The 21,231-nt window shown below is 32.3% G+C and overlaps 2 protein-coding genes across 2 annotated transcripts; both read right to left on the minus strand.

The window, feature by feature from the left end:
• Positions 1-1,739: 1,739 nt before the first annotated feature.
• LOC114267952 (glycine cleavage system H protein 2, mitochondrial) lies at positions 1,740-2,060 on the minus strand. The gene has a single exon (XM_082871900.1). The coding sequence runs from the start codon at positions 2,058-2,060 to the stop codon at positions 1,740-1,742; it is 321 nt and encodes a 106-aa protein (XP_082728026.1).
• Positions 2,061-3,189: 1,129 nt separating this feature from the next.
• Positions 3,190-10,065, minus strand: LOC114274344 (ent-kaurenoic acid oxidase 2). The gene is made up of 8 exons (XM_082867982.1): positions 9,812-10,065; positions 7,394-7,874; positions 6,274-6,537; positions 5,049-5,138; positions 4,852-4,930; positions 3,841-3,947; positions 3,560-3,681; positions 3,190-3,404 (listed from the first exon to the last, which is right to left on the minus strand). Exons 1-8 carry the CDS (start codon positions 10,063-10,065, stop codon positions 3,305-3,307), a joined length of 1,497 nt encoding a protein of 498 aa, XP_082724108.1. The 3' UTR covers positions 3,190-3,304.
• Between the last annotated feature and the right edge of the window lie 11,166 nt (positions 10,066-21,231).

Raw genomic sequence — 21,231 nt, forward strand, 5'->3', positions numbered from 1 at the left:
AACATGGATGTTAGTACCCACTTTCCATGTTGTGCCTGTTATGATTAGCCAGATTCGAGATCTCATTTGGCGCCTAGAAGGCGAGCAAATAGAGAATTCGGGTTAGGCGCTAGAAAGCGACTAGACTAATATCTGTACGGTGTATCGAGTATGACGTCACTCTTTATGGAAGAGTTACTCCACCGTAGCATGTATTCATACTATATGTGCTTGGCGACCGAGTAATGAGGTGAGAGAATGGATCCCTGCTTCCTCACCGTGTGAGTCTTACGAGTCATTATTGATATGACTTTCATTTATGTACCCTTTTGTGACTTTTGACTATGTCATAAGGTAAGGGGTTGATGTTCTGCTACTTTGGTATGTTGCCTGCGGTCATGCATGATTCGGCCTTAAGGGACATCACTGGGAAAGCGGTCAATCCTAAACTAAATGGCATGAGTGCAAAGGGAAGATCATCTAGTATTACACCACTGTTGTATATTCACTGCCGGCAACTCACATCGCTCTGTATGAGAGGCGAATTGAGTGTGAATATATTGCAAGAATTAAGAGGGTCAAACATGCTCTTTTTGAGGGATTAGAGATGTTTTTTGGACCGGTGTAATTAGATGGGTCTGGGGTATATGAGACACTATTTCTTTTCTTTTTGGGTTGATGTCTCTATGCTGGCTCATTTTGAGTTTCTAGTATAGAGCTCCCACATGCAGGTGTTCTCAGCAGTCGCACGGTGCAGTGGCTAGTATGAGATTGTTCGTTTTTGGGGAGATTGAGATAGAGATGTGGCAGTGTCATGCCAACTCATGTGCGAGTGGGAGATGTTAGTAATGGGCGCCCATGTGGCATGACCATTAAATTTGATTTTGTATCCTTATCCAAATAGGTTTTGATTTTGAAATCAAACCTATTTAGGATAACCACTCTTGAAACAGACGTTATCAGTTTGAACTGATATAGATAGATATAATATATATTAGATATTATCTGTATCTTAACTGATATGGATAGATATTATAATATATTAAATATTTGTTATATGGTTATGGGTAATCCAAGAGAAACAACGTTGAGTCTGTTTTATACCCATATACTGACTCTCTCCCAAGAAAAAAAAAAACAACGATCAAGTCAGTTGCACTGTGGTTTGTGTGGGTGATATTCACCATTGTAATATCACCCCACTGCTGGGATTGATTGAGGAGGATTCTGGAAGCACGTGATTTATCCACGAGGTTTTAGATCACAAGAGGTATGATCTGTTGATTTTATTCCGCTGCATGTTTTGTGTTTTCATTTACACTGTTAATGTAAATGTAAATTACTACTACACACTCCACCAAACCTACCTCCACCACTCACTCCTATCACCTACTACACTCCACCAAACCTACCTCCACCACTCACTCCTATCACCTACTACACTCCACCAAACCTACCTCCACCACTCACTCCTCACCTACTCTCCCAAAACCTCTCCAATATAATACATCCTTGTAAAATAACAATACATCAATCTTGTAATATATATAAATCAATCAATAAATACATAAATTCTTACATGGTATCAGAGCAAGGTTAACACCTTAGTACTTCCGCTTCACCGGCGGGCGGCAGCCTCGCCTTGGCCGCCCGCTGGACCTCTACACATACCTTCTTTATACCTTCGTTGGCATCATCCCTTCCGACCCTCTGCATCTTCTTCTTACATTCCTCTTGCTTGTCTCCCTCCAGCTTGGGTGTCAACAACTTGATGTATTATCAAAAGGAGGTCCTGAAACAGGAGAGTAAATATCACTAGTGGCCTTAACACTTTCAACTGCACCAAAACTGCCACCCTGGGTTACAGCAACCCCGACTTCCGGTAATTCAACATACACAACATCGCCCAAGTGATCCTGAGCATGGTCAGTTATGCCTACAGTTGCAGATTTACCGTCGACTTTCACCAATTCATGAGAGTCGGCATACTTAAAGTCCTTCACAACAGAAGCAAATCCTCTGTTGAAGACTGAGATCCTGAGATGTGAAGCAACCCTTGAAGCCCACAATCTTGAAGCCATTGTTAACCAAGTTTACAGACCATAGCAGAACACACGGCAAACCCAGCCACCTTTCTCACTCACTCCATGTACATACCATACACAGCAGCAGCCCAGCATAACCAACACAGTCACCCTCATCTTCACCACCACCTTCGGCAGACGTGTTAGCACCAATGTCTACACACCTTCGCGGATTTCATCTTCGGATCTGCGGTCTCTCCTTCGCTCGCCGTCGGTTGCATCGCCACCTTCGCGGCTTTCATCTTCGGATCTACGCTGAAGATTTGAAGATCTCTCTCTTTACATACACACAAAGAAATGGCTACCACTCTCGTAGCTTTCCGACCGATAGGAGTCCGCGCATGCTCCACCGGAGGTCACCGGAAACCGGGCACACACAGCCGGACAAGCACGTCTTCCGACTGGTGGACCCCACTCTTCGGCTGGTCCTCCGAACCCGACTACATTGACTCCCCCAAAACCTCCGCCGAAAACTGTCCTGCTACATCGGTCCGACATGACCCCGTAAACTGTCTTCTACAACGGTCCGACATGACCCCGTAAACTGTCCTGCTACAACGGTCCGACATGACCCCATAAACTGTCTGCTACAACGGTCCGACATGACCCCGTAAACTGTCTTCTACATCGGTCTGACACGACCACACAGTGTCTGCTACAACGGTCCGACATGACCCCATAAACTGTCTGCTACATCGGTCTGACACGACCATACCGTGTCTCCTATCCTGTTTTATTTATCAGTTTATTTTTCTGTTTTGTTACTCTCTCCAAACTCAAGTTGGCTAGTACCTATCCTCCTTGAGTTTGAGGGGGGCTGTTAATGTAAATGTAAATTACTACTACACACTCCACCAAACCTACCTCCACCACTCACTCCTATCACCTACTACACTCCACCAAACCTACCTCCACCACTCACTCCTATCACCTACTACACTCCACCAAACCTACCTCCACCACTCACTCCTCACCTACTCTCCCAAAACCTCTCCAATATAATACATCCTTGTAAAATAACAATACATCAATCTTGTAATATATATAAATCAATCAATAAATACATAAATTCTTACATACACAAACATATGGAGAAAACACAACCAATATATTATGCCACGATAATTTTACCAGAGTTTTATATATTGTCACTGGAACTTTGCAAATTGAAAAGATAAATTTAAAACTAAACATTTATTATTAAGAAAAAGCAAGCCAATATGTTTCTCTCAGCTAGACACTCAGAGATGAGAGACTCTCCTTATTCTTCCCAAGCAGTTATCTACCGGCCTTGGATGTGGTAAGTGCATAATAGGACACCCAGGATTGAGTCGTTCAAACCTGCATAATTAAGAAAATTCACGTTAAATATTACAAGTTTGTTCTCTCCTTTCCTACCTCTTATAATTCGTAGTAATATTAAAGACCATAGCTAAGAATTATTATGTAAATGGACAACTAGAATAAGAAAATAAAATCCATATATAAGTACTCACTCATAATTAAGAAGAAAATGGTGTAGAAAAATAGCAATTTCAAGCTTCGCAAGATCATTTCCAGGGCACAACCGGCTTCCTGCTCCAAAAGGAAGAAAAGTTCCTGCTTTGGGAGTAAGTCCCTATATACAATGTCAAGCAAATATTAGTGTATTAAATCCCAAACGCCTAAAGTTCATAATAAAAAATGTAGAATATGCTTTGCATAGACCATATGTTAAACAGTTATTTATAAATTAATTAATTAATAAGTAGAAAAAACATGATATTATTAAACTTACATCCCATCGGGAAGGATTAAATACCATCGGGTCAGGGTATATTTTAGGGTCGAAGTGCACACCCCTAAACCAAACCAAAACTTTCCATCCCTTGGGAATAGTATAACCTGAAACACAAGTAATTGAGTTCCCTTAATCATAAGATGGTTACTTAGACAATGGCTACTTTAGAATTATTTGCTAAAGTACTTATTTATTAGTGTTTGAAAGCAATTTTTTAAATTATCTCTTTTCTTCTTTAGTTTTTTTTATTTTATTAATTATATACAAAAACAAATTTCTTCAATTATCTATGGAGAAAATTTGAGAAATTTACTAAAGATGACAAAAACCGATTTAATTGATAAAATAACTTTGTAAGATTCTTCTTCGTTTTTGGTATACAATTTCTGATTTCCCTTCAAAAATTCTATTTTATAGGATCTTTTAGTTGAAAAATGCTAAATTAGATAATCCAAAATCTAAAAAATATGCAATCCATTAAAAGGGAATCTTATTTGAGAAACTATCAACACTGCTTTGCAAATGTTTTAAGAACCCACACTATATATACAATAAAAAGAATTAATTCTAAACATTTATTAGGGTTGACCCAAAAAAAAAAAAAAATTGACAATCCAAGGAGACAATTCAATCAGTTCAAGTTGTTGAAAAAGAATTTCAAAGGTGACTATTGATAATCCTGAGATATTAAAAAACTTCTTTTAAAGAGAATGACATAAAATAAAATTCATAGCGCCTATGATGTGTATTAACACATTTCTTAAGGCCAAAACAGGTAGTGTTTTTGGGGTCAATTTCTATTGGTATAAAAACACTACAACTAATTGTAAAAAAAATTGTGAGAGAAATTAAACATGAGTTTCTTTCCCAATAAAGGACATTTGTAGCAAATAATTTTATTTCACAAACATCATTTAACCAAAAAAAGATTATATACTCTTTTTAATTGATCAAGTAGAAAAGAGAAAATCTAGAAAATGAAAATTTCACAATTATATATAAACTAACCACATATATTGACATCTGCTTTTGCTTCTCGAAAGACCATAAGTGAGAATGATACCACGCGAAGTGTTTCATCAATCACCTTCAAACGAGAGAGGAAAAAAAAATTAAAGAAGCCGTCTTGGATAAGTTTTGATTTTCAAATGAGTTAATCCAAAAAATAAAATAAAATAAAATAAAAAGAAGAAAAGATCACGTACCTTGGAGAGATACTCCATTTGTCGATATTCATTGAGTGTCAACCATTTCTGTGTAGATGGCATGTTTTTTACTATTGCTTCTTGCTCAGCCTGCAATCCAGTACAATGTACTTAGGAAACATACTTTAAAATTTATAACAAAACCTAAAAAATTAACAAAAGAACATATAACTTTTTGTTTTTGAATAACAATACAAACCCAAAGTTTTTCAGAAAAGTGGATAATCAAGATGACTAATGTAGCATCTATCAACATTACGTTTTGTGCATACTTTTATTTTTGTTTTATGAAATTTTGTTTGTTTGTGGCATTGCTGCTATTTTTTTTTTTTTAATTTTTTTTTTAAAACTTGACACAAGTAAAAATTAATGATAACAATAACCTATCCCAAAAAAAATAAAAAAAAATAAAAAATCATAACGAACTTGTAGATTACACTACTGCCCTCTATTGACCTACAGATATGGTTGAACTTCAACTTGTCAAAATTGACATAGTTTGTCAGAATACCAGATAAAGACAAAGGGCAGGTTTTACTAGGTGATCAAGTTAGTTAATATGGTTAAGCATTTAAACTAGTTTGCTAACACTTCAGAATACTGCACTTCATTAACCCAAACACAACTAGTTCCCTTTGTCAAACATTGATGAACTGTGTATACATAGCTAAAGGACTAGTTAGACTCAAAACCTTTGTTATCTAGAACATGAATCATTTCATTATATGGAATGGGAATTGAAATAATAATTTAATATACTTCTAAAGTATATTAAATAAGAGTAGGTTTGTATATATTACAATATAGCAATTTAATATATTTCTAAAGTAATTTTCTTTGAAAAATTAGATATCTAATTTTCTTTATTTTTTTATTATTTATTATTATTTTTTTTCTCCAAATTAATCATGTGGCAACACATTTCTATCAGTACTATAACTCATTTTTCTGATCAAAAAAACTATAACTCATTTTTGACATTTTGTCCTATCAAAATTTTACCCATCTTAAATTTTAGCTCATTACATATGGCAATTTTTATTCTAAGGAAATTTTTTTTAGATCGCTAAATTTGCTTCTTTTTTTTCTTCTTCTTCTTATTATTATTATTATTATTATTATTATTATTATTATTTTATATAATCAAATCTACTATATGTTTCGGAATGTATACTTAAATATTAGCATTTCTGATAATATTAAATTAAACATAAGGCTCCATTACCTTAGCTCTTTGGAACATTTCTTGGTGATCCTGCAACAATAGGGTAGCCCACATTGTGACGTGCCCAGAAGATTCATGACCAGCATTTAGATACATGATTAGGATGTCAATGATTTCTTCATCGTCTAAGCTCTTTCCATTCTCATCTTTAACATCCAACAGTGCATCCATCATGTCTTTCTTCGATGTTGGTGGATCGTTCTTTCTTCGCTGCCTGCGCTTTTCCACTACAGATTGCAAGATAGCCACAAGCTTTTTCCTTGCCTGAAATTAGTTCCAACTTATAATTTCTCAAAACATGGAAAAATATAATAAAATCAACAATCGGTTCAATATATTCAAAGAAGTATTCAATTTATTGTGTTTTCATAACGTATAGTTTTATTAGATGTCTTAAGGAAAAAATTGGAGAAATTATTATTCAGGGTAGTTTTTAAAAAATTATTACATATTAACAAAAAAAAGTTTATGATATTAATTATTAATAATTATAATATTTTCCAATTACATGTGTCAATGTAATTGCCCTGAAAAAATCATACCTTCCCCCAATTTGAGGTCAACTAAATAAGTAAAAAAGATTGTTTATTATCAATTAAAAAAATTTAAGTCATTCAACCCTTTCTAGTCATGAATAAATAAAATAAAATAAAATAACAACTTTCCAGACGCATCAACTTTTTTAAATTTTGAAGTAATTAAAAATATCACTAAAAAAATTAATGTCAAACTCTCTCTTAGTATTATTTGGACAGTTAACTTGACATAGAAAAATTCAAATTTTCAAGCCCGAATTCAGGTTCTATTTGGCAACAACTAAAAAAGTCATATTTTTATTTTATATTTATTGAAATATTTTTTTTGATTTGTGTCAAAAAAAATTAGTTTTCAGGTCCGTCTAATTTAAAAGGATTTAAAAACTAAAAACTAAAAATATAAAGTATAAAAAAATTCAATAAATGTTCTTTTTTGTTTTCTTTTTTCCTTTTTCTTCCTTTATCGGATTTAAAAAAAAATAAAAATAAAAAGAATTTCAAAAAACATGAAAACCCCACCTTAGCTAATATGGAAGCAAATAAAATTATAAAAAATAAAATAAAAAAAGGTATGCAAGCCTAACCTTGAGTGCTTTATGATAAGCAAATCCTGGGAGGTTGATTGCCATGGCTCTAACACCATAATTAAATGCTGTATATTCCCTCTCCATGTCCTCAATCACAAGCTCACTCTCCGCGCTCAAGAAAATGTAAGTAATTATCCTAAAAGTGAGCTTCCGAAGCTTGGTTAAGAACTCAATCTGTCCCATACCACTCCATTCTTCCAAGTTTGATTTCACATTCTCTTCAATATATCTCATGTAAATGGACAGAGACTCATGGCCATTGACCGGTGCTGCTGTTAACTTGCGAAGGCGCTTGTGCTCCTCAAATGTAATGTCGCCGATAAACGACTTCTTTCCAACGAGTTCTATAGTGGAGGTAGGCCAACCGGGCTTGAAATATTCATCGTCTGTTAAGACTCTCTTGCAAGTTTCAGGAGTTGTGACAATGATGCTCGGATTGCCAAACATGACAGCCTTGTATAAGCCGGTACGTCCAAATCTGCATTTTTGGATAATAATGTGAATTTATTCGAATGAGACTGAAAAAGGTTTAATATTCAATGCAAACCACACATTACCAAATTTTGTGTTGTTGAAAATTTTGAAAATGGAAGTTGTTTTATAATCTTTTGAATGTGACACTGTTTTGGTATGGCGACCAAGTTTAAATAAAAATTTATACACAATTTAAAAGATAGCATGTTCTGCAAGCTCGGATAATATTATTTTTTTCATATTTGGTATCAGAGTCAATCGTACTGCCATGTGAATTAGGGCATTATGATGCAAATTCCATTCAAAGTTCTGTCATGCTGCAAAAATTTGTTTGTGAACAAGATTTTCAACATCTCTTTTAAAAACTTGTTTAGTAGCACTACAATGGACTCTCAATAAAAAAATGCTAATTGAGAATATAATCTTGAAATTTCAAAATATATTTAATAATTGAAAAACATTCTATTTTGATTGTTGAAAAATTAAGGAAAGCACCCTTCCAGGCTCAAGATGTGAATCTTAAATATGAGGTGAAATCATACTCTTAACAAAAAGTAATGTTGGGATTGTCAAATTTTTGTTCTCAAGGGGACTGGTAGGGCCCTGGTCACCCCCACCTAAAAAAAGAAAAAAAAAATTATTTAGACCTCAACAAAATTTTAAGTATTTGCAATATATTTAAGACGTCTAGGTAAATTTCATTAGAACGTTTTTATCTTAAGAAAATAATAAAATTTTGGTATTTCTTAACCGCACTTGAATATTATATTTTAAGTTTTAGACTAAAAAAAGAAAAAACCAGAACAAAAAATATTAAATAGTAACAAATAAATTATAAAAACTATATACGTCAACTAGACTTTTGAAATTGTTCTGTAGTGAAATAATATATATTCAAGAATTTTGTAAAGAGTATATAAGATTCATAATTTGGGCCCCTCAAGTCAATTTTTTTGGTTTTGCTCCTAATGGTAATATCTTATACATCATTCATGTATTATGAAGGAATCAATTGTGTCAATTCACTAATGACATACCAATTATATGTAAATGTAGTATAAACTTTGACGGTCATATGTAAATTTGATATAAACTTTGATGGTCACTTTATTACTCCTTACCAAAATGTCTCTGTAAGTTAATAGTCGGATTTTGTTTGTGTGTGAAAAAAAAAAAAAAATTGATTCAATTAACACACATTAATTGATTAAAAATAATAAGGTCTTCCACTTTAAAGGAGGTTGATCACACACCATTTTAAAAAATAAAAACAAAAATAAAAGGTTCATAATACTGTTTTAATCAAAGTACTATGTCATTACTTACATGATGCTTCGGATAATTTATTTATTTATTTTTTTATTATTATAAAAAATTAGATGATTCTCAATTACTTAATAAATGTAGTTAATGTTATTCCACATGTTCATTTTTTTACCATGTCATTAGTTGGTGCGAGATAATATTTGTGTTTCCTATTTTACCTATTCCTAATCTAGATTTCTTTTGCAGTATGATTGGATTTCTTGTTTAGCATTTTATGTAAGCGTATAAATAGATTACCTCTTATAATAGTTATTCATCAATCTCAATAAAATATATATATATATATATATTTTAATTTTAACAGTTCGAATCTCCATATGCAGCGGTAGAACCAAAGTGATTGCATAAAATAAAATAAAATAAAAAATTTGATACATTACTAATAGAAAGTAATTTTTACATAAGGGGTGTAAAAAAAAATTACTTTATGAAAAAAAAAAACACAAAATCTAACAAGTTTTTTTTTAAAAAAAAAAAAAAAAAAAAAATTCTTTTTCTAAACTTGTGAGCAATATTTAGCAAATAAAAAGTATGTGCAGGTAAGTAGAATGGAGAGAGAGAGAGAGAGAGAGAGAGAGAGAGAGAGAGAGAGAGAGAGAGAGAGAGAGAGAGGACCTGGTAACAAAGGAGGAGATGAAAGAATCAGGGTCATTAGACTTGAAGGCTCTGAGGAAAGACCACATGACGCCAATGAAAGGCCAACCCATATCACCTGGTGGCAGAGAGTACCTCTTCTCACCCAGCTTGGCTTCATACAGCCACCAATTCACACTCCTAAGCAACCACTTCAGACCAGCCACCACCACTCCACCCCCACAAATGCCCACAAACACCACCACCCCCACCACCCAACTCAAACCATACTCCATTCTAAACTCAGATGATTTTTTTACCACCAAGCTGATTTTTCTCAACCCTCTCTGTCTCTTTCCCAAGTCCTATGTAACTCTTATATATATGTCTACATATATACAAATATCTGTGAGAGAATTGGGTTTTGTCTGGAAAAATGTTATAGGATTTAAATTTTTTACCAAATAAATGATTAAATATCTCATATGGATGTGGGGTCTGTAATAGATTTTAAATTTTTTATCAAATAAATGATCAAATGTTTTACATAAATGTGGGGTTTGCAATATGATTAAATGTCTCACATGAGTGTGAGGTAATTATAGATTCCACTTTTATGTAATATATTTGATCATTTATTTAATAAAAAATTTGGTATTCCTAAATTATTTTTTTGTCTGGCTTGGTAAAATAGGATAATCAATATGTAAAATCCAAAAACATTAATTATACCCCTCATCAATGTAAGGTTCTTGTACTTTTAATTGTGAGTTACGTTAGGATTTCTAAATAATCTATTTAATTTTTTATCAAATCTCTTACATAGGTATAGAATCTACACACATATAGGTTTGTGTGAATCTCACCCCATATGAGAGTTTTGATAAAAAATTTGGTAGATTATTTAAGATCTATATCATTTTTCTTTAATTGTACTAATTTTATATTTAATTTTGAGTAAATTTATATACACAGAAACCAAACACAGAATATTATATACACAGAAATTAAACACAGAATGAGACACACCTCTCTCATAAGGAGTGGGTCCCACATATTGTGAGAGGGTTTCGTCCTATTCTATATTTAGTTTCTGTGTTTTATTTTTTTCACGTTGTATCAATATAGTTCAATCTAGTATAAAAATTGATGGAAATCAAAAATAAAATGATTCATTCAAAAGGAAATAGATTATTTCAGAATTTGATAGTTTAACTTTGCTCTTTAATTTCATTCTAATTTTTAAAAAATTGGTATGAATTAGGCTAAATTATACACAATCAGAAAATTTAAGAGTAAAATTAATACAATTATAATTATAAGGACCAATTGACATCATAAATAAATTAAAGAATTAGAGAAATAATTTGAACCACCATCCAAACTTAGTAAAATTAATACAATTGTAATTATAAACACCAATTGACACCAGCAATAAATTATAAGAATTAGAGAAATAATTTGAACCACCATCCAAACTTATTTCAAAAGTAATTAATAATTTCTTCAAATTCCTTTTGAAGATGGATCACATAATCTCAACCTAACGAGCCCTATACCCAACCAAACAAATTGGAGATAAATTATTGGCATCTTTTGAAAAGATAGTTAAAAAGTTATTTTTGGCTTTTAATTTATTTTGGATCACATTGTTTATCTACTTTTTTACACGTTTTTTCAAAAAAAAAAAAAAAAAACTAAAAAACCAATTTTTAACTAACTTCCCAAAATAACCCTAAACCCTAAATGTCATTAACTTATTCGTGTAAAATTCATAATCATGCCATAAATATGTCTCGGGCATTTATTTACAAGTCTCTCTTTATGTACTTATATTTTACTTAATTTAAATTATTTTTTATATATTCTAATAAATCTTATGGATGATATAGTTATCAAAATACACATAATAATAATATTCTCATTAACAATGTAAATGATTCGTGATATAAACATTTACATTGTGAATATAAAATGTTCATATCGTAAAATTTGAATGTTCATATCACCAAATTACTAAATGTTCAAAAAATATTTGTAAGGGTAAAATTACCTGTAAAATACATTAAATATGATAATTAAAATTTTGGAAATCAAATGTTCAAATAATAGGACTTATTGGAATATAAGAATATGTAACATGTTATGGACTAATTAGAACACAAGCAGCTGAAAAATAATTTCCTAATAAATCTTCCATACATTTTTGTTGATTATTTATTTGTTTGGGTTTACTTAAAATTCATATAAAAGAGTTATTAAAGGAAAATTTTAATCAAGTATCTTGTATATGGAATTTATATAATGAAAGGTTTCATTCACTTTCTATTAATGCTAAAAAATTTAAACCATAACAAATGACTATAAAATTTTAAATTGGTATTATGTTAATTACAGATATAAAATCAAATCTCACTAATTATGGTTATAAAATTATGTCTCACCGAGGAGAATTTGTTTGGATTCACTTAAAATTCATACAAATAAATTATTAAAGGAAATTTTTAATCAAATCCCCTATATATGGAATTTATATAATAAAAGCCTTCACTCACTTTCCATTAATGCTAAAAGTTTTAAACCATAATAAATAAATGACCATAAAATTTTAAATTGGTATTACGTTAATTATAGATATAAAATCAAATCTCACTGGGCCTCGTTTGATATGTACTTGTTTTAGTCAAAAAATAAAAAAGTTACTAAAAAACTTAGAACTTATACTAAAAAGTCAAAAATGTCTTTTTGTCTCTACCTTTTGCTCATCTTTTCATAAAAAATTAAAAAGTCGTTCCAAACATACTAATTTTTTTTATCTCATATTTTAACTAAAAAATTAAAAAGTTACTAAAGCAGTCTGTTTCCAAATGATACCTAATTATGGTTATAAAATCATATCTCTCCAAGGAGATTTTTGTTTGGGTTCACTTAAAATTCATACAAATGAATTATTAAAGGAAAATTTTAATAAAATCCCCTATATATGAAATTTTATAATAAATGGTTTCATTCACTTTTTATTAATACTAAAAGCTTTAAACCATAACAAATGACCATAAAATTTTAAATTCGTGTTATGTTAATTACAAATATAAAATTAAATCTCACTAATTATGGTTATAAAATCATATCTCACTAATCTGATTCAACACTTATTAACTAATAATCAATTAAGTCTGTTTGATAATTACAATTAATATTACTTAAAAATTTAAATATCTCTTAAAATATAGATTAAAACTTAAAAAAAAAAAATTAAGGTTATGTTTCGGAATCATGATTTGGAAAAAATAAAAATAAAAAAAGTCAAAACTCATAACTAAACACACAACTCAAAACTCAATTCAAAAACTCTTTTCAAAACTCATAAGTTAACTCTTTTCAAAACTCTATTTAAAGTATTTATTAATTTTTTAAAATATTTTTTTCACAAATTTTTTACTTTTTAGATACATCTAACCAAGGTGCATCTAAAAAAGTAAAAAAAATGTTTAAAATTTAAAAAATATTCACTAAAAACAAAAGAATACGAAACCAAAAAACGCAGTTTTCAAAAAACTTAATTCAGAAAACTCAAACAAAATTATTTTTTATTTTTTTTATTCTTTCGGAAAAATATATATATTTTTTATTTTTGAAGAAATATATTTTTAATTATTTCAAAAAAATATATGTATTTTTTGTTATTTTTTTAATTATTGGCTAAATAATTTGTTATGATTTAGATATATATGGGCAATCCAAAATTTTATAAAATTTTAAAAAATTAAATATTTAAAAAATGAATTATATTTAAAAATAGTTTATTTTTTATAAAAAATATTTAAATTATATATTTTAAAAATAAAATAAAATAAAATATTTAAAATAAAAAATATGAAAATATTTAAAATAAGAATCATATACTGAAAATAAAAAATAATTTTTAATTTTTTTTAAATATTTGTAATATTTACAAAAAATGCAGTGCACAAATGTAGTAAATACAACGCCCATTAAAAAAAAAAATATTTTCTACCCTAGAAAAATAAAATTAAGAAAATTTCTAAATATTAAAAAAAAGAAAACCCAAAACAATTTCAAAATACAACTCAAAACTCATAATCAAACAAGTTTTTTCTTTTCAAAACTTATTTGCAAAAACTTATCTTTCAAAATATAAGTCCACACTCAAATCATAATTCGAAAATTAAACCAAATAGAGTTTTCATCTTTTTACACCGATTTTTTTACCCCTAGTACTTAAGGTTTCAATTTCAAGGCTACATTTTAATTTGAAAAGTTCAAGTTTCTATCATCGTTGATTTTTGGGCATTGTTCATCTTCTCTTCGTGCCTTGATGTAGGGATTTCTTTAATGATTTGCATGTCATTTAGCTTTGTTATGAGTTACTTGGATAAATTAATATTTTGGAAGTTTTGGGTTTAGGTAATACATTTTGTAAGGGGGTTCCTCAAATTTTCCTAAAGTGATCCTATTTGGGGTTGTTGGTAATCTTGTTTGGTGTTGGGAGGCTGAAGAAATGATCTTTAAAAGGAGAAACCCCAATTTTTTTTACTAAACCCTTGAGTTGTGTTCAAGGTTGAAAGTATTATATGTTGTTGGATTTGTCATAAACTTGTGATTTTGACCTACACGGTTATGAATGAGGTTTTGAGGTATATTGAGGCAAGATGATCTTTCAATGTAAATGTTATTGGAAATGGTTAGTTATGCTCTTGATATATATATATATATATATATTGTCTATTTTGGAATATATTGAATATAGATAACTGTTTTGGCTATTGTGGAGGATACCATTGATTGTTATAGAAATAACATGATAACTAGGTTAACTAAAATCAATTCTCTCATGCATTCCATCTATTTAATTGTTGCATACTTATACATTTGAAAATGTTAAAAAGTATTATCTTGGAAAAAAATGGGTGAATACCGTGGCAAATCTGATTAAAGGGTGTGGTTGTGGTTAATTAAGATGTCTTTTGTGTCCTTGATGAAAGACCAAAAATTCGCGCGGTTAGAATGCCGTACTTCTGGTTAGTTGTCGATGAAGTGGCTTTTGGTAGTGCTTTTATAGCCTGCTTGCAGACATGTACCTAGAAATTCCAAGTGTGTATATTTATTGTCCTGTTTTCTATTTTGTAGCAACGATACATTCATCGTGGTTTGAACTCTGGCATACCATTATTTAAAAAAAAGAAAGAAAAATGCATGTTTTATAATGGCATTTCATATGCATTCACCATTAACAAACATCATACATGTCATTAAACTTATTTCTATTGTGTTTTAGCTCACCCTATGTGGAAAATAACTATCAGGTACTGATGGTATGCCTTCGTCAAGGGGATAACTTGGGAGGACACTCATGTTTGTTTTGTAAATATGTTTTGTACAAGTCTAGAGCTTTTCTTGTATTGGGTTACGGCCCACTTTTGTTGTAACCAAGCAACATCTTGGAAACCTAGAGCCTTTAAGGCATAAACTTGTATTTATTTACTATTATCCTTAGGATATATGAATGTATTAATGTATGTGATGTCTTCTGTAATATTGTAACTAGATCGATGAATGAATGATAGTTCCGGAAATCTTTTCGATATTAAATAATTGCGATTTGTAATCTTTCACATGTATGTTCGAGAGTTACAATGAAAATCGAATATCATTATTATTTGGGGCGTTACATTACTGCTGATAATGTCCCAGGCCATTCTCTTCTTGTGGCTTCTATGGTGCGCTTAGGCTATCTCTCAGTCTGGTATAAGAAATGTATGTCCAGCACTGTTTACTGTCTTGATAAACTCCTGAGACAATTTGGTATGGATCAAGGTGTTCCTGGCAGTCCTCCTCCTATTTAAGACTATCATCAGAGTTTTCTACGATTCCCCAAGACCACACTGTTGTGCTTGTGGAAGGCCTTCCTTTCGTGGAACTTCTGTCGCTTGGAAGGGGGGTTCATTTACTTCCAACAATAGATTATTTTAGCGATGCAATTTGAACTCTTTTTTTTATCATTTCTACAATAGTGATCCTATTATCTCACCAATTGAGAGTATTGCTCAAAGAGACTTGTCTCTTTGCACATCTTTTTTTCTGTGGTTGTCAGTCCAGTTTGTTTTGTCACTTCAAGCTCTTGATCCCATCAGTTCTAGATGAGCATCATTCGCCCAGGGCCGTGGCAACGTATCCCCTTCCAGTTCATACCCCTATTCTTGGTGCAACGGCCCGTATAACCTTCTTGTTAGTTAGAGCCCATTCCAGAGGCTCACGTCTCTCCTTCTCAAAAAAGACCGTGCATGGTACTTCAAAATTTTTGTTTCCAGTACTTTGTCATATTATACTCTTTTCAGTTTTCCCTTTCTTTAACACTTTTTCCTGCTCTTTTAGAACCTTCTCATGTCCTTCAGTGACAATATCTCAAAAATGCCTCCTTCAAGCCCCTAGGGTCCTTTAACACCTCACTTATGACTCTGAAGCTGAAGGCTCTATTGACACACTACCTTCTAGGCATAAGGCTCACAGACTAATTCTTTCAAAATTTGAGGATGAATCCGCAGAGGAAGACCTTGTTATGAAGGAAGAAGCGAATGATGACTCCCTCGCTGTTATTGATAATGATGATGACGATGACCCTCTCAAAGATGTCGAGGGCCAGACAGAAGATAAGGAGCCTACCGATGTAATTCTTGATACCATTGTGCTAGATTCACCCTATAACGGTTTCCGATTTAGACCTGACCTTTTTCATGTTCTTAGATCCAAAATTCCATATCTTTAACTGTTGTTTATAACCTCGTACTATTATTGCTAGTTGAGTTTGGTTGTTTGGGAGTTATTGTTGTGCTTGAAACAGGTTGGAAGTTAGTTTTTCAAAGAGTTATTGTCTAGTTTTCTTCTTGTTCGCTCAAGCAGTGTTATGTTCACTCAAGCGGTTTTTGAGATCTCCCAGTATCTTTGTTGGTATGCAAAACTTCTAGAAGTAGGGTGATCTTTGCTCAAGCGGTCTTCTACAATTTGCAAAACTTCTAGGAGGGGGTCATTGTCCGCTCGAGCGATGTCACTTATTATGTCTATCACTCAAGCGGTGTTTTGGTCGCTTGAGTAGTCTATGCGTATATCAGATCCGGGAAAAAGGAAAATTTTATCACTTTTTTCACTTTCTCTCTCTCTCTCTCTCTCTAAAACATTCCAAACCCTAATTTCTTTACTTTCTCTCTCTAGTTATTGCCAAACCTCAAATACACTCTCACCCATTGATTTCTTCACCATAGCTCATTAGAGAAAAATGTAGAGCTCGTCTAAAGTTTTATTCTAAATAGAGAGAATCTTGTTTTCCGCTCCATCAAATGTTTTACCCTTGCTATTTTCCTCTTTTACTCTTGAGGTAGTAATTTCTTCAACCTTTGGTATAATTCTTAGCCTAGTTATTTGCTCATTGAAAGGGTTTAGTGATTTGAGAATTTTAGGTTAAACCTAGGGTTTGATTTTGAAATGTAAAAGAAGGGTTTTCAAATGGGTTCTTGAGAAAGGTTGTGGAGATGCGTTTATTATTGAGTTATGTTGAAATGTTGAAATCTCTTCTTTGGAAGTGTTTTTTGAAGCAAAAGGTGTGTGATTTGAAAATCATGAATGTTTGATTTATGAAAGAAAAATGAATGATGTTGGGTTATTGAAAGGATGAAATGAATGTATCCGTTGATGATGGGGGTGAAGTTGGATATGCAATATCTCTCATATTTTGAAAATGATGAGATTATATCTTTTCTTGGAAATTATCTGTTGAGTTGAAATATCTGTTCTGGGCTATCGGTGGAGGATAGCTTTGATTGTTGTAGAAATTGCATGAAGATTAGGTGAATTGAAACTAATTACTCATGCATTTTGCATTGAGCATTATTCCATACTTAAGCATTGAAAATATATTGTTTTGAGAAAAATGGGTGAATACCTTAGTGAATTTGGTTAGGGGTGTGGTTATGGTTATTATGTTAGCCTGTGTGTCCTTGGTGAAAGTCCAGAAACCCGTGCGGTTAGGTGCCGATCCTTTCGGTTAGTACTGGTAAAAAAGTTTTGGTAGTACTTATACAGCCTACTGGCAGATACGTACCTAGAGATTCCAGTATTTTGTATCCACTGCCCTGTTTTATGATATAAAACGATAATTTTCATGAATTGATATATAATCTTAGCATTGAATTGTTTTGAGATGGAAATGTGAAACGTTTGACAAATGACATGCATATGCATTCAACTTATGACTTTGTTAAGATTTATACATTGTGTTAAAGTATCTCTACTGGGCTTTAGTTCACTCTATGGGAAAGCAACTTTCAGGTACTAATGATATGCCTTTACCAATGACATAACTTAGGAGGACTTGGAGCTAAGAGCTTCTTTTGTTTTTTTGATATAATTATTTTTTGTACAAGCCATGGGCTTTATATGTATTAAGTTGAACTCATTGTTGTTGTACCCAAGCATTAACTTGGAAAGATGTAGCCATTAGGACATAAAATTATTTTTCCAAAATTTTCTCTTCTCAAGACTTTGTGAAACAAAATTTTTCCAATTTTTTTTTTCCCTCTCTTTCAAACAACAAAATGAGGTTGTATTTATAGACTTCCAAAACACCCAAAACACATGGCTAGCCATGTGGTATTTCCAAAAACTCATGGCTTTCCATGTGGTATGAGAGCCAAATTTTCAAAACTGCTAAATTTTCCGAAAAAGAAAAAATTCAGAAAAATATTTTTAAATAGGTCTAAAACAATTTAGCCAAAATGGGTGTAAGGTTGGAATTAAAGATTAAATCTTATTTGTCTACTGAGAAATTCATAAAATAACATGTGCCAATTTTCATTATTAGGTGTTCGGAAGAAAGCGCCAAAGTCTTTGGGTTGGTACCAATATACTAGACCTAGACCGTACCTCAATACGAAATAGGGCGATGGTTTTCAACTGAGTAAAAGAGAAAGGGGTCTTAACTAATATACAAGACCTAGACTGTACATCAATATGAAATAGGGTGATAGTTTCAACTGGGTAAAGGATGAAATGGGTCTTAACCAACAAGCGAGACCCAGACCGTACCTCAATACGAAATAGGGGATGGTTTTTAACTAGGTAAAAGAGAAAAGTTGTAGCCAAAAAGTTTGAAGTGATGTGAATGGATTGTAACCATGCATAATAAATGTAATAGACAATGCAAGTGTGATGGTGAATGCAAAACACAAAGGGACAATATGAGACATGCAATATGCAATGATGAATGCACAACAGATGAATACAGAAATTGATTTTTTTTTCTTTTTTTTTTTAATTTTTATTTTGCTGTTTGATTTTTTTTTTTCAAACTTATATACATATCACATACAAATAATATACAAAATACGTACCACGTACATATACATACACATACAAAATATATACGTACAAACTATATACATATACGAAGACATACATATACAGACATATACGGACATACAGATACATACGTATACACAGTTACATATACAAACGGATACATACACACATACATATACATATATGGTATACATATATATAGATTATATACATATCACTCTCTCTTCCCTGTTTTCTCTCTCTCTGCCTCATTCGTTTTCATCAAGCGTCGCGTCTAGCGCGCAATTTCAACAATCACGGCACCTAATTGATAGTAGTTGGACTGGCCTCGTTTGTCAAAGATTGCCTCGGCAATCTCTCTTCTCTTGGCCTCTTCTTCTTCTCCATTCTCTTCTTAAACTGCGGTCTGCAAGAGAGCAGAGCAGAAAGCTACAAACTCTCTCTGCCGTTACTCTGTAAATTTTCTCTTTGGAAGTATTACTCTCCTCTGACATGGCCTCTTCTTGCTGTCCTCTCACTCTCTTCTCTGACCTTAACAATTCCCCAATCGAGATTGTTGAGGCCAACACCTCTAAGCCTGGACAGAGTGCCCCTGCCCTTACCTATGTTCTTAGTTTTCCTGCACTGTCAGTTGAGCAACTAATAACATCGCAGTCTGATATCGATGTCAACCACTTCACATTGAAGTCTTGTGTAGAGACGGTGACTGCGGTCTCCAATTTGTCCCGCCAACTGTAGGGTATGACGAGTGAAGTACATTGGTTAAACGCCCAATTCGCTCTACTCCAGTGTATGTACAAGGATGCTCGAGAAGACATCAGCAATTTGAAGAAGCAAAATAAAGAGCTGAAACGACAGGCGACCTCTGTGGCCTGATTCAGGGCATCTTGGTGTTCTTCATTTGACGAACGATGGGGAGTAATCTGTTTTGAAAGCTCTGCTAATGCTGAAGTAGAGTCTTCACGGGCTTCCTCCAAGTAAAGATGCGGTGAGGAATATGACGGTAGAGTCGAGTGCCAAAGTAGTCTGCAAATGAAGTCGGTTTGTAATCTTCACCGCCGGGCTGCTGCCAGAATCTGAGAAAAAGTCTCTCTTTCTCTCTGTTTTTTGTATTTTCAATTTTTCTTTTGTTTTTTTTCTTTTTATTTATTTTTGTTTGTTTTGCTTAAGAAAGAGCACCAATGCTTCAGATGATTTCTCTTTTCTTTTTTTTTTTTGAAATTTTCTTATTTTGAAAGCTGTAATCAGAGGACTTCACCATGAATATTCAGTAAAATGAGTTTCTGTTTGTTTGCACATCATAGCATGAATGACACAACACTTGAGCATGAAAACATTTTGTTTAAACTTGAATCTGATAATGATTGAAATGAGTTTTGAATTGGACATTGAGCCCTCAATTGACCAGAAATAAAAAAATGACTCATTGAGAAAAAAATAAAGCAAAAACAACCTAAACAGATTAACACTTGTTGGAATAGAAAGGACACAAAACTTTAATGTGGGCACGATTCTAAACACCGCATGCACAACAATTACGGGTGTGGTTTAGAATATCGCGGACATGACAAATGCGGGCGAGGTTTAGAATATCACAGGCATGATGTCGAAAAACAAGATTCAAAACAAAAACCACCGCCGATCAACTGCTTGGACAACTAGCCGACTGAAAGGTTCTGTTACATTATCAGAGACAACGATTGTGCACTTTCTGGTGAGTGATTGACAATGCAAATGGAGACTTTTAGGAATACAGAAGAAAGACAGAAAACCTGACTCGACTATGCTCCTAGCTCATCACTTTGACCTTTTCTTTTGGTTTTCTAATAAAAAGATTTTGATAAACAAGAGAGTTAAATAGCATGCTTGTTCCACTCTCTGTTTTGAATCATGTAAGTCAAGCTGTGAGTACTGAAATTTTTTCTTTTCTGGGTCCAATAAATGGTCTGGATTTTGCAAAAATGGAATAATTTTTGAGAAAATTAGTCGACTTCATCAAAAATCATCAAAAGCTATTTTCACAAATGGCCACTACTTGATCAACATGAAATCAATTCTTGAGATGCACAACCTCAAAATTAGATAACTCG

The sequence above is a fragment of the Camellia sinensis genome, chromosome 5 (assembly GCF_055761805.1).
Source record: "Camellia sinensis isolate YWXY chromosome 5, ASM5576180v1, whole genome shotgun sequence".
Classification (NCBI taxonomy): domain Eukaryota; kingdom Viridiplantae; phylum Streptophyta; class Magnoliopsida; order Ericales; family Theaceae; genus Camellia; species Camellia sinensis.